Raw genomic sequence first — 14,859 nt, forward strand, 5'->3', positions numbered from 1 at the left:
GTATATTGGATTATCAGAGGTTTGGAACATAAGTGGTCACTGAAATTTCAGTGTTAGAATTGTTTGTAAGAGCTGTAAAAACTAAAATAACCTTTGCTCATCATTTTGCACAGACAATATATTTCTGTTATATCTATTTTATTAACAATTGATCATGAGTGATGAACTTTATATGCTTTACTTTGAACTACCGGTACGTTCTGTTTGGACTTGGTATTGTGCGTTTTTATAGGGTCTTTCCTTTCTTTAAAACGCAGTTGTACGTTTCTTGAGGCTGCATCCCGTTTCTTTGGTTACGACCTTAATCGATTTAAGGTTGAATTTGATTTTTTTTCTTTATTGATTCAGTAATTGCGTCCCTTCAGCTTGAGCTGTTATGCTCAAGCTTTTGGAATTGCACGTGGTGGGTCAATATACGTTTACCTGAAAATACGAGCAGAGCTTTTTATCTAGATTTGTCAAATGCCATCTGAACAGCTGCACTGCCAATCAACAAAGGAAAATAAACGTTGATACCTATTTAATTTTGTTTTGTCATAATTTATAATGAGGAAAAATCAATTAGCCAACTCTTTTCTGTTGATATTAAAATACACAATCCCAAAAACAAAAATAAAAAAAAACAAAAGAGCTGTGGAAAAAGTCCCCTGCCAGAATGTTCATATATCCACCTGCGCAATGATTCAAATCTTTTCATGAGAAATTCCAAAAATACAGCGCTACTCACAATCATATGAACTATATGAATATGTTTTTTTTTAAGTCAAAAACATGGATCAGGGTTTTCCTGAAGTGAAATGGCCCGACTAGAAGTTTGGGCTTTTCCTCCCTCAAGTGTTCAAATGAATTATTACTCTTGGTTGTGGGGCTCACTGAGTTCCTCTGGTGGCTACAGTCAGGATTGCATCAACACCACAGGACATGTGCATCATTATTAAATGATATAGAATAAGAAATATCGGGCATAGCTATTTGACAAAAATAAGTTTGAGCAAATGCCTTTAAGGAAAAAACAAGATTATTGACAAAGCAAACCAATCAAATGTAGGTCATAATGTGGGAGAAACAGGGATGTTTCTGTGTTAAGTGAAGAGATGACAGCATTAATATTGAAATAATTTCTCATTTCTTAAGCATTCTCTCATCACAAATCACATTTAGCTATTAAACCTATTCAAATGTTGTTTGTTTCTGCATGCATGACACTGTCATCATAGCAGTCAAAGATTACTCATCTGACTCGAGATAAAAAAAATGCAACAGACTGGAACCTATATATTACTTATATACTCCTCCTAAATAACCCAACATGCAGAACGGTGAAGTTTTGTTTTTTTATGCTCTGCAAAGCGTACAGATTTCCATAATGCAAGTGATGTATGAAAATCAAGCTTTGCTTTTTTTCCATCAGGCTAGGTTTCGGTTTCTGCAGGCCAAATACGGCCACCGATGTGTGGAATATGACCAAAAGGGTCACAGTTTGGGTGTCGCTGCATAAAGTTGTAAAAAAAGGTCCAACTAAAAGGAGAAAATGTGATTATCATTTAACCAAGTAAGTATATTCCTACTTACTTGCAAATATGTTATCATTAATCATAATTATGAACAACGCTAGTTGTCTTTAAAATTTTCCGAACCATATATTATTACAAGAAAATATCATTTGTATGAAATCCAAAGTCGCTTGCTTGTTGTTTATCTCAACAACACACCTCCCCCCGCTACGTTTGTAGAAATGTGATAAAAACGTCAAACTCCATTTTGAAAATGAAACACGCCGCATCTAAACACATCCCTCCCGTTGATGAATTCGCACTTAGCCAGGCCTGGATGCCCGGCAGACTTCATATCCCCCCCTGTGCTTGTGGGGAAAATGAGGCCTCAAAAGTCAGCTTTGGATTAATAATGAATGAATCCCGGCACTGCAGATGACATCAGCTTAGATTCTTATCTCATGGAAGCAATATGTTGTCGCTGTTGTCTCACTCTGTTTTATTTTGAATGCGTTAATCAAGGTGGAGGCGCTTGTTTCCTGCAGAATAATCCCATCCATCAGTGATGACCGCCCTCCACTCCCACGCCCTCCAACCCCTCACTTTAAAACCCCCATGTTGTGTCAGAAAGACAAACTCGGTATTTGAACACTTTCAAGAGCTCATAAACCGCCTGAGAGCCGAGGGGATGTTGCGCTGTAAATTTCAAAAGAAGAGAAAATAAAAGCAGTTCCTCAAGATTGAAGTCCCAGGCTGCAAAAAGGAAAAAAAAAAAAAACAGGCATGAAAGCTTTTACTTTTTGTACCCAGGGATGATGTGTATCCTATTCCTAGCCAGATCAGATATTCATTTTAAACTTGTTCATTTTTTATTCATTTCATCAAGAAACTGAAGAATATTTTAAAGGTGTGATTTTGTGGTTACTTGATCACTTTTATTTAGAAAAAAAACAAAACAACTCCCCAGCTTATCATCATCAGCACACACCACCTGCAAGAGGGTCATTTCCCGTTAATGTGTCGTTGTCAGCGCGGTGGAGGGATAACACCAGAGATAACGCTGAGATGGTTATCTCACACTGGAACAGGACCTGAAAGGAGTGGGGATTATACTTCCACAGATCAAGCATGATCTCACCCCACCTGTCGGAGGAAATGAGCACAAAGGCGGGAGAGAGAGAGAGAGACAAAGAAATCAGAGATGTTTTATCTTTGTTTTGTAAAAACAGAGACAGGAAGAGCTGGAAAGCTGCAGTCCGGGATGGTGGTGATGGGGCTCAGCTGTCTTTATCTGCATGAGGGATATTTATATCCAAAGGCTAAATTTGATTTACTTTTCAAAAGACAAGGTATTATTCTATTTTTTTTAAGAGGGAGAAATGATAGAAGGATGGCAGGTTGGAGTTGAGCAAATCTTTTAATATCCGTCTTCTCGGCAGTTATCGAATAACAGAGTCGGCTGTTTGTTTTTTCAGTGATCACATGTAACATCATGGTAGATTTCATACAAAAATGCAGGTAAAATATTTCAATTGGGTTTTCACAGAGAAAAAGCAAAACAAAGCATTATAGTGGAGGAAACTACAACGTGTTTCACTCCACTGATGTTACTATTCATTTACATAAAATGACTCATACCCTTCATGTCCAGAGAAGACCTTCTATCTCCACTTCAGTTAGTCTGAATGAGAATGAATGGTTTTCCTTCCCTGCCATTTCAGTGAGATGCTTCAAACCCCCCGGTGGATCATCTGGGTAACGTATGATCATCATTCCTTATCTATTCCGCTTTACATGCACACTCAGGGTCGCAAGGATGCTGGAACTCTATCCAGCCTGTCACTGGGCCGCATATAGAGACACACAACCATTCACTGTCATTCTCATATTTTATTTTATTTTATTTTATTTCATTTTATTTTATTTTATTTTATTTTATTTTTATTTTTTAATTTCATTTTCTTTTTTAAAAGTATTTTTGATGATTATGACAATCTTGTAACATCTATAGGATATATATTTTGGTTTGCTGCCGGTCGATAATCCAGGTTCAGCTTTTTTTTTTTTTTCTCCTAAATACAAGGGGTATAATAGGCATTGAGTATTTTGCTTAAAAGTGACCTTCAACCCAACGTCTTTTATTTGGAGTTCTAAATGTTTTGTTGCACGCAAAAACATAATTTCGCTTTCTCTGCAGTTGTTCATTGATTTAAAAAAAAACGCAACACATATTTTGTTTATACATAGCATAAAGGCAAAGAAAAATCAAACATTATACACCTCGTTCATACCTTTTAAATTTCCTGCTTACGGGAAAACAAGTCCAGATGGCTCTTTGAGTGGTAAAGTTTGCAACCCCTGACACACAATGAATAGCACTGAGCTACTTAATGAATAATGCAACGATAGGATCAAGCAAAATGTCCACACTTTGATTATTAAAGTTAACTCCATTCATGCAAAATCTCCTCCATCAAACCCTGTTCTCTAAATCCTCTTCTCTCACACCAACTAACTTCATGTCTTTGTTTACGCCCTCTGTAAATCTTCTCTTTGGTCTTCCTCTAGTCTGGCATTTCCAATCCCTTCTAGCGGTATATTCACTATACTGTGCAACATCAGTCAGAGAAAATAATGTGATAGTAAAAGAACCCACAGTAAAATAACATATATATTTGCTTCGGTGTTGCTCATATTATGTGTGATTATGGATACAAATATAAAGGAGTTGGCAACAAGAGACAAAGTAGAACACTGCAAACCAGGAAGTACTCATCTGGGGACACTGTGGTTCAATGCGGCGCGACAGCAGGGGCTGTTTTTTACATTTAGTTGTTTTAGTTGTGTTACGCTAGGCTTACACCTCAAGAGTTTCACAGTGGAAGACTAGAAACTGTAAGTCGGAAGGAAAGTCTCAGGAGTTTCGCTGGAGTCGTGGCCGCTCCCGTCACATCGATAATTGGAGACAAGGTGGTAAACTTAGCAAGTCTTCGATCGTCCTTTTCCTTGTGCTACGACAATAACTAACATGTTTCTTTTAGTCTTCATCGTGACGTAACGCAATCAAAAACCGATAGATGAACTCTAACGAAACCAGAAACAGGAAACCCGGTAGACAAACGATGGATGAACTGGAACGGCGAAGGACGTCCCGATCAATCTCGAAAAAGGAGCAGATGGTGGAACTGCGGGCAGAACGGCCCGACTTGGACGACGCCGACTCTCTCACGTATCTCCACCGAGTGCAGAGGGAAAAGCGATGGAGTGAAAAAGCAGCAGCTCGGGGAAAACAAAGTGCTGAAAGAATCAAGTCTTGTAAATAGAGACTCTGTGAGATTCACAATCTTTGTAAAATCTCTTTCGGCTGCGACTAAAAGCTTGATTTTAGATATGAGCAGGTATGACATGATAGTTTTTCCAAATCTTCTTTAGTTATACCAGAAAGCTAAACCCCAAATGAGGTGAGGACATCCTTGTCACCTTCTCTCTGTCTTTTATTTTGTTTTTAATTTGATAACAAAGAAGGCTTCGGTCAAATCCCAACTTTTGTCTTGCTGCGCTCACAAGGACTCACTGTGAGACGTCTTTTTCTTTTTCGGGCAGAAAGGGACGAACCGAACCCAGGAGTGAGACGAGAGACGGGACGCAATGGCAAAGGGGAGGTCGTAGACGTCGCGCAAGTCTTCGTAGGAGTCTTCGGACATCTCGGACGTCAACAGGCCGCGCTCGCGTTTAGTACCTGCGACAGCGATAATGCGGTGCAAATTAGAAAGTATTAGTTGTATTCGAGAGAAAGAATTCATGATTTACGGGAGAATCGAAGAAAGACCACGCTTGCAACGACAACGTGACCGGGCGTCATCTTCGCGCTTCGGCCTTACCGGGAATCGTGTTGTCGAGCAGGAAGCCCAGCATGCCTCCGACAAACATGTGAGTCGTCAGCAGCACGTGCAACACCTGGTCCAGCTCTACGACGCCTGGGCGACGGGAGCAGGAGAAGAATGGCGTCAGTGAACGCCGGGGTTTTGCTCGTGCACACTCGAACCCAAAGAAATTTTTCGATTGTTGTGGAAAATATCCATAATGAACCTGGAAATCAGTCACATATTGCCCCAACATTCGCATACATAGACCTTCATATAGAAGTCTGGAATTAAATGTTTAAAAGGACAGACCGCTGATGTTCTGTCAGAATCTAAATATTTAAAAAACATCATAAATCTCTCATGTATAAGCAGATTTAACCTGGCCTAACCCATTATGTCATCTAATTTCCTACATTAAAAAAATACCCCGTCATTCAAAGCCGGACAAATCTGTTCATCATACCTGTTTCCAAGCAACCGGGATGCTTCATGATCCAGTTTGGGATGGTGAGACCAGAAAATACGGAGAATCCGAAAACAAAGATGTTTCTGGGGGAATTCATATCTACGGACTGCAAGATTTAATATTCAGATGACTCCGTTACTGTCAGAAATCACACTGAAGGGAAAATAAATACATGTATGGTCAGGTGAGATACGTTTTACTGTTTAAAAAACACGGTAGCAAACTGTGTTAACCTGCAGGTTCGAGATCCCAGCGGCGCTGATGATCCCAAACATGATAAGAAACATCCCTCCCATCACCGGTGTTGGGATGGTGGTGAAGATGGCTCCGATTTTACCCATAATTCCCATCAAAACCATGAAAAAGCCACACAGCAGGATCACCATCCGACTGCCGACCTGTTGAAATAAAGCAACACCGGCCAACGTTACGTACCAGGGCTGGAGGGTAAAGCCGTTTGTGACAAACAATGCATTTGTGATCTTTATAACATTTTAAATATCTATCTTCGGTGTTCATACTAATAATTTAAGGGAAACCTTGTGTTTAAAGTGATTTTAATCACTTATCTATCATTTTCTTGGAATTTTTTCAGAAATTTTGCCGCTGATTTTGTATGCAGGATAATAATGAATAAATTAATGAACAATTTGATTTTTTTTTTTCAGCGTTACAAGTTGTGAAAACCATCATGCCGCTTTTGCACCGTTTATCATCACTGGAGTAACTACTCACTGATTTTTGCACTAAACTGTAATAAATGACATAAAACAACCTCTGCTGCTACTGTCTCATGTTGTCAAATATCAATCTGTATCTGCGTGCGCTTTATACTTCATATCTCATAGTTTAATGTTTACTGTTTCATGTAACAGTGCACTTTTCTGCTCATTTGCACTCTATTATTGTTATTACTTTGTTTATTTCATGCAATTTCACTGTGGGATTGTGAGAAATGTCATCTCGATTCCTCTGTAGGTTCAGTACATGCAGAGAAATTGACAATAAAGCGCTGACAAATTTCCTAGAAGTATTTTCAATCAATATTGAATTTAGAAGCTCCTTATTTTTTTCCTTGTGTTTCATTTTGTATGGATGATTACATACAAAATAATGTCGGTATGTTTGTATAAACGATCATGATCTAAAGGTTGAAATAAAATGCCAGAAAAGGTAAATATTCAAACTGCAATTTTCATTTTGTTCGATTTACATGATACCTAGTTGGCCCGCGCATAAAAATGAAATAAGAAATATGACCCGCCAGTCAAAATAATTGCCCACCCTTGATGTGCTGAAGGAAAGAATGGGATAAAAAAACAACAACCAGGTTTTTCCCCAGAAGGTGATTCATGCCCTGTATACAGTGGAATCATAATTTTGTCAATATCATTATTAATCCCAGTACAGAGTACATTTTGGGTGATTTGAACTATGGATAAAGTCGCTCCATACTGGGAATACTCACCTTTGTAATACCCAGGGCGGCCACATTCTCACTGAATGAAGTTGTGCCATTGCCGGTGCCGAAGGCCCCCGCTATCAAACATCCGATCCCTTCGATACCGATACCTCGATTGATGGCGTGTTTGGGCGGAGGAGGCGCCCCCGACAGCCGGGCAGTGGTGTGGTAGTCGCCAACAGACTCGGCCATTGAGCATATTACCGCGGACATGATACCCAGCACGCCCGCCAGGTTCACGGTCGGCAGACCCCACTGACCTGGAAGGGAGAGGGGTTGGCAGCAGCACTTGTATGCTTCAGGACGTCATCAAATCGGGAGGTGTGAGGCCGAATGCGAGGTAAGTTCAAGTAAGGAAAGGCAAATAAAGACAAGAACTGTGGATTCCTTGATGGATAACAAAGGCTGTAAAGATAATTTTACGCAACAAGATTCACAAAAAATAGTAAAGACCAGCGTCACCCAGGAAATACGGTATATATCCTTATAATAATACTGAGCATAATTGAAATTACAACTAAGATATTTGATTTCCTGAACAATGTTAGGCACTCAAGTAGTCATTTCATTTCACATTTGACTCAAGGGGCTATTTAATCGAAATTAATTTTTTTTATTGTGTTTATGTACTTGATGACCAGTTTTTGCAATTGAATTCATTAGGAGTCCCATTTAATCATTTTAATTTATCTTTATATTTATCTTTATATTTATCTTTATCTTTATTTTAGTCTTTATCTTTATTTTGATCTTTATCTTTATTTTAATCTTTATCTTTATTTTATTTTTATTTTTATTTTTATTTTTATTTTTATTTTTATTTTTATTTTTATTTTTATTTTTATTTTTATTTTTATTTTTATTTTTATTTTTATTTTTATTTTTATTTTTTTTTATTTTTTTTATTTGATTTTATTTGATTTTTATTTAATTTATTTAACCTAATTTAAAATGGATTAAATCACAAAAATAGTATTGTTGGATTAAATTGTTTACATTGTTTTTAGCACCCCGACAGTGTTTATTTGAACATACCAGGATAAGGCACTGTGAACCAGGAAGCCTGGCTCACTACATTCCCCCTGGTGTCTGTGCGGCCCAGGTAGCCATGCTGGCTCGGATCAGACGGCAGGACATCGTAGATGGTGAGGATGTAGCACAGTAACCACGAGATGGAGATTCCCAGCAGAATCTACAATCAATATTCGATGTTAGCGTCGGGATGCTCCGTGAGATCGATATTAGGTGGCTAAATACCGAACATACCGGCATAATCTGGAAGATGTAGAACTTGGATATGTGCAGTTTCCTGGTTTTGCTGTAAATGGGAACGGGGATGGGTACGAGACGGAGATACTGGGAGAAAAGGATGATGAGCGCCATGGTCCTGCAGGGAGGGGGGGGGAAGACGGTGCATAAATCAGACATGGATTGAAAAGACAGGCCGAGTAGAGGAGGACATAAATTATAGATTAAATCCCGAACCTTTAAGATGAAGGTTCATAATCCTGTGCTCGAAGTAATAACGATCAGAATAATTCAAATTAAAGGGAAAATTATGAAAACATGCAATATCAGATGAAGATTATGAGCTAAAAGGTAGATCATAATACAATACGGTATAATGAATATATGTATATTTCTTTTGATTCTGCTATCCAAAATATAGGCTGTTCACTTTTTTTCTATTGAATTTCATCTCAAAAAATTTTCTTAATGTTTCATATCACAATTTTCAGATTTTATTTGACAACCTGCCCCCACCGTAGACCAAGAACACACCAGAGGGATTACATATCCTGTGATGATGATATCTAAATATTGACTATTACCATTGCGTGTACTTGTGAATTTGTAGCTTGTCCTCTTTTGTTTTTGATGACTTAAAAAAAAAAAAAAAAATCAAGATTATCCTTTCCTCTGGCTGGAAATGAGGTTTGGTTTGATACAATTATAGGTAAACTCAGGTTGAAGAAGAGGCTGCACCGGCGAGCCGCAATTTCTGGTGCACGCAGTCATAACACTTCACTTCCCGCCCTCTGCTGAGGCATTAACAATGACGTTGGGCAGATACCTACAAAACGGAGATGCCCCAGTGGCTGCCGGCCTTCTTTCCCGCAGCGTTGAACAACGACAGGCCTATGAGAGAGACTATAGGGGACACGGTTAAAGGGCCGATGTAGCGCATGAGGAAGCCGATGAGGCCGGAGAATCCGACCAGGATCTGGAGAAGAGAGGCCACCATGATGGAGCCCTGCAGCTGCGGACCAGGAGAGAAGAACTGAGGTATAATAGCCTATAAGGCTCGACCTGGTTGCTCGCTGCTGAAAATGTTTGCATCGACTCACTGTTCTCATGCGGCTCTGCCATATTTCGATGAAGATCGGCGAGGAGGTGTCGACCAGACTGGCGTTCTTGGTCCACGCCGGGCACTGGAACTCCGGCATAGACAAGATGGCCATGGCCGGTGCCAGTAAGACAAACGTGCCCCCCTGCAGAATGGGGAGCCTTTGCAGAGTTGACAGTGGTGTTAGGATGATAATAATAATATTAACAACAACAACAACAACAATAATAATAATAGTAATAATAATAATAATAATAATAACAATAACAACAACAACAACAACAACAACAACAATGATAATAATAATAATAACAATAACTATAACAATAACAGCAATAACAACAACAACAAAAATACTAATACTACTACTACTACTACTAATAATAATAATGCTACTATTATTATTATTATTATTATTATTATTATTGTCAATATAATTTTTTTTCCGTTTAATTATTAAGAATACAATTATTATTATTATTATTATTATTATTATTATAAGAAGAACAAGTTTTGTGCTGTATAAATTAAATTGACTTGGCTTAACTAGTCATACTGCCACTGCTACCGATAATTGAAATAATTCTTCTTCTTCTTTCGGCTTTTCCCTTCAGGTGTCACCACAGCGAGTCAACATTCTCCATCTAACCCTCTTCTCTGTATCTTCCTCTCTCACACCAACTACCTTCATATCTTCTCTCACTACGTCCATAAATCTTCTCTTTGGTCTTCCTCGAGACCTCTTGCCTGGCAGCTCCAATTCCAGCATCCTTCGACCAATATATTCACTATCCCTCCTCTGTCCATGACCCAACCATCTCAGTCTGGCTTCTCTGACCTTCTCTCCAAAACATCTAACATGTGCTGTTCCTCTGATAGACTCATTCCTGATCCTCTCCATCCTGGTCACTCCCAAAGAGAACCTCAACATCTTCATCTCTGCAACCTCTAGTTCTGCCTGCTGTCTTTTGGTCATTGGAACAGTTTCTAGTCCAAACATCATCGCTGGTCTCACCACTGTCTTGTACACCTTTCCTTTTATTCTGGCTGAAAGTCTTCTATCACATAGTACCCCTGACACTTTTCTCCACCCATTCCAACCTGCTTGGACCCGTCTCTTCACCTCTTTTCCACAATCTCCGTTGCTCTGGACTGTTGACCCTAAGTACCTGAAATCCTCCAGCTTCTTGATCTCCACTCCCTGTAGCCTCACCGTTCCACCCGAGTTCCTCTCATTCACACACATATATTCTGTCTTGCTGCGACTAACATTCATTCCTCTCCTTTCCAGAACATACCTCCACCTCTCTAGATTTTCCTCTACCTGTTGTCTGCTCTCACTGCAGATCACAATGTCATCTGCAAACATCATGGTCCATGGGGATTCCTGTCTAACCTCATCTGTCAGCCAGTCCATCACCACTGCGAACAAGAAGGGGCTCAGAACTGATCCCTGATGGAGTCCCACCTCCACCTTGAACTGATAATTGAAATAATAATTGGTGTAATTAGAAAAGACTAATGAATACATATAACAGATGAACTTATCAGATGTCTTAAAAAAGCAGGTTAAACAAGTATGAATTTAAAGTATGAAGTGGTTTTCTTTGCTATATTTATGCAGATTGGTTTGTTTTTTACCAGATTTTCACAAAGTATTTTTAGGAAACCGGGTTTTTCGAAGTGTCCCTCTCTGTCATCTGCCTCAAAACAGATAGACACTCTCCTGTAATCAGACTGAACAGTTTACGACCGTTCTCTGAAAAAACCTATCTATTCCAGAAGACTGATGTTAATATTGGCCCGAAATTAATCATCTTGTTTTTATTGCGCCAGCTTTAATTGCACATTTGGGTTGTATTATAACTCCAGTGTGCTGAGCTTCACAACTGTGCTTTGTGACATGTCGGATTCCTTGTAAGTTCAGTAGCCTTAAAAAAAAGGCAGGAAAGAAAGAAAAACCCCACAAGTAAATTGTAAATTGTAAATGATCATCTGCCTTCAGACGTTCTGACGTTCTTCAGACGCCATCGGACTGTAGAACAGAAGTCTGGACGGCACGTCGACCGATGCAGCGACCGGCCGGAGGCGCGTCTGTGTTGCCGCGACCTCACCACCTCGCTCTTTCACACGCCACGACCTCAACCTGTTCTCTATTTTCATCCCCGTTGCCCTCATTCTGGTTTCTATTCTTATCCTTCTTGTTGTCTTTATCCTTTTAATTGTCTCTTATTTTCTCATCCTGTTTATTGGTTTTTCTCCTTGTTGTCGTCATTCTGTTTTCTATTTTTATCATTGTTGTTTTCATACTGTTTTCTATTTTTATCCATGTTGTTGTCATTCTGTTTTCTATTTTTATCCTTGTTTTCATACTGTTTCCTATTTTTATCCTTGTTGTTTTTATACTGTGTTCTATTTTTATTCTTTTGTTGTCATTCTGTTTTCTATTTTTATCCTTGTTGTTGCCATTCTGTTTTCTATTTTTATCCATGTTGTTGTCATACTGTTTTCTATTTTTATTTTGTGTTGTCATTCTGTTTTCTATTTTTATCCTGTTGTTGTCATTCGATTTTCTATTTTTATCCTTGTTGTTTTCATACTGTTTTCTATTTTTATTCTTTTTGTTGTCATTCTGTTTTCTATTTTTATCCATGTTGTTGTCTTCATCCTTTTAATTGTCTCTTTTATTTATATTTATATTTATATTTATATTTATATTTAAACAAATTTCCCCAATGGGGTTGATAAAGTATTATCTTATCTTATCTTATCTTATCTTATCTTATCTTATCTTATCTTATCTTCTGTTTTATGTAAACAATGATTGCTTGGTAATGGGGTAAGGGAGTGGCGTGGCGCTGACCTGACTCCCAGAGTGACCTGCAGGATGGTGCAGACCCCCGAGACGAAGAAGATGGTGTTGATGAGGTAACTCTGGGTGAGGCTGTCGTGCTGCAGACACAACGCCTCCGACAGAATGAGAGGGATGGCGATGATCCCACTGAATGCTGTCAAGTAATGCTGAAAGAGAGAGAGAGAGCGAGAGCGAGGTGACCTGGGATGAACACAGTTCATATATTTTCAGTGGTTTGCAAAAGTTTTCACACCCCTTGAACGATAAATATATTCTCATTGGAATCATAGAAGTGGCACACAATTGTGAAGTACAAAGAAAGCTATATACATGATTTAACTTTTTTTCTTTTAAATAAAACCTGAAAAGTGTGGCGTGCTAAAGTATTCAGCCCCCGATTCAATTTTTGTGGGCCCGTCTTTTTCTGCAATTACGGCTGCAATGTTTTTTCCGATATGTCTCTACCAGCCTTACACATCTAAATACTGATATTTTGGCTCACTCTTCTTTGCACTCATGCCGCTTTTGCAGAAAGACAGGAAAAGAAAGTATTGTGTGCAACGGATGCACTGGGTGGTTTCTCCAGCCGCCACCTCAGGGGGGGAAAAAAAACTGAGGCGGATCACCAAGTTATCATCGATGCCCCAGAAAAGATTCAATCTGACCGACTGTGGAGCCGAGCTGGAACGATAATCTGCGACTGCACACACTCTGGGCAATCTCTCTTTGACACGTTCCCCTCTCGCAGCCTCACTGGTCATGAGGACAGGGCCGACATACACTGCACTCCACCCTTTTCCCACTCTAACTGTTATCTGCCACAATTTAATTTAATTTAATTTAATTTAATTTAATTTAATTTAATTTAATTTAATTTAATTTAATTTAATTTAATTCTATTTTATTCTATTTTATTTTATTATATTTTACTTTATTTTATTTTATTTCATTTTACTTTATTTTATTTTATTTTATTTTATCATTACCGCGGTTACATTGAATTTCATAACACAATTATGCTACTGTGAAAAACACTGCCATCAAATGATATTTCGCTGTACACGAATGTGCAATGCCAATCAAGAATCTTGTGTGTGTGTGTGTGTGTGTGTGTGTGTGTGTGTGTGTGTGTGCATGTGTGTGTGAGAGTGTGCCCCCTCTGTCAAGTTCAAATCAGGTCACATTATAACTTTTCCTTTTATTTTGCCATTAATGATCATGAAACAAAGATCAGCGCACGTATCTGTACACAAGAATTTGAACCCTCAGCCAGGTGATGTTATAAGGGTATTTTGGAAAAAAAAACAAAAACAAAAAAAAGTTTTCATTTCCACAACATGTACAATCGCTATAAACTAAACCACTGTTTTTCACCAAACACAGGAAAACTCCATCAATTGTATCGGGTCATAAATCAGCTGGATAACGTTTCACTCACCTGAACGGCCAGGAAGATGCAGAGGTACCAGGGAGGAATATCGGTCACGCAATAATTTGGTTTGTATTCATCCGATTTGGCTCCGCCGCTACTTTTAACCCCGTTCCCCTGACGCTCACGGCTATCCAGTTCATCCATCTGCACAGGCAAATATGCAAAAAATCCAAAATCGAGCACAAATAAAGCAAAACGGCCACAGACTAAGACTAGCTTATTTTCAGTGTCACAGGCCAAAATTATAACAGAGCTAAAAAGGGGAAGTGACCTCAGACAACCCCCCCAAAACTGTCTATTTACAGTTAAATGTCCCCAAAAATGTCAGGGTTGACAGTTAGAATGACTGATTATTTCCTTTCATCGTCCCACAGTGGGGAAATTCACTTTTAATTATTCATATTATATTACAAGAGATAAATAAAGCGGGAGACGGCAAAGTATCCCCAAAATATAAATATACATCCATACGGCCCTCGAATGCACCAAAAAGAAAGTTATTTCACTTACGTTGATTTCCTCACGCGACCCTTTGATCATTTCTCCGGATCAAGCAGCCGAAAATGGAAAAAAAAACAGGATTTTGCCTGATCTTGGACCAAAAAGCGCCGTCTGGCAGACGAGCACAAAGTTAACTAGAGAGGAGGGTGAGATCACATCTTCAGTTTGACCAGTTACGAACCAGAAGAAACATCCCAGTTATTTACTGTGTGACCGGTTATCTGGTTAATAATTGATGCTTGAAGATTTGAATGGTTTAAAGAGACACGTAGAGGGTTTTGAAATTTAAAATGAATTGAAATTAATTCTGAATTTTTTGGATTCTCTCAGTATTATTAGTTCCTCATTTATTGCTATTTTTTTCAGTCAGTTGAGTCAGTGTTCATAAAAAAAAAAAAAAAAAAAAGGAAAAATTCCCTTTTTTTTTTTTTTTTTTGG

General features: G+C 38.6%; 1 protein-coding gene across 2 annotated transcripts; it reads right to left on the bottom strand.

Annotated features, from left to right (window-relative positions):
• Positions 1-3,381: 3,381 nt before the first annotated feature.
• LOC147222565 (solute carrier family 23 member 2-like) lies at positions 3,382-14,590 on the bottom strand. Of its 2 annotated transcripts, XM_086167211.1 has the most exons (12): positions 14,431-14,590; positions 13,927-14,064; positions 12,498-12,655; positions 9,636-9,795; positions 9,366-9,547; positions 8,554-8,674; positions 8,323-8,479; positions 7,294-7,547; positions 6,059-6,223; positions 5,823-5,931; positions 5,375-5,470; positions 3,382-5,232 (listed from the first exon to the last, which is right to left on the bottom strand). In XM_086167211.1, the coding sequence occupies exons 1-12, from the start codon at positions 14,458-14,460 to the stop codon at positions 5,054-5,056; spliced, it is 1,749 nt and encodes a 582-aa protein (XP_086023337.1). In that variant the 5' UTR covers positions 14,461-14,590; the 3' UTR covers positions 3,382-5,053. The 2 variants fall into 2 exon arrangements, with proteins under 2 accessions (XP_086023337.1, XP_086023338.1); XM_086167212.1 differs by lacking the exons at positions 3,382-5,232; positions 5,375-5,470 and having other exon boundaries at positions 5,844-5,978.
• Between the last annotated feature and the right edge of the window lie 269 nt (positions 14,591-14,859).

The sequence above is a fragment of the Fistularia commersonii genome, chromosome 20 (genome assembly GCF_037954325.1).
Source record: "Fistularia commersonii isolate RoL2024-O1a breed Wild chromosome 20, RoL_Fcom_v1.0, whole genome shotgun sequence".
In the NCBI taxonomy this organism is placed as follows: Eukaryota; Metazoa; Chordata; class Actinopteri; order Syngnathiformes; family Fistulariidae; genus Fistularia; species Fistularia commersonii.

Coding starts and splice junctions, on each gene's coding strand:
- LOC147222565 (XM_086167211.1), bottom strand. CDS start 14,460: ATGATCAAAGGGTCGCGTGAGGAAATCAAC. Junction 14,065..14,430: donor GGTCGCGTGAGGAAATCAAC/GTAAGTGAAATA, acceptor TTGCCTGTGCAG/ATGGATGAACTGGATAGCCG. Junction 6,224..7,293: donor CCGCCCTGGGTATTACAAAG/GTGAGTATTCCC, acceptor TTATTTCAACAG/GTCGGCAGTCGGATGGTGAT.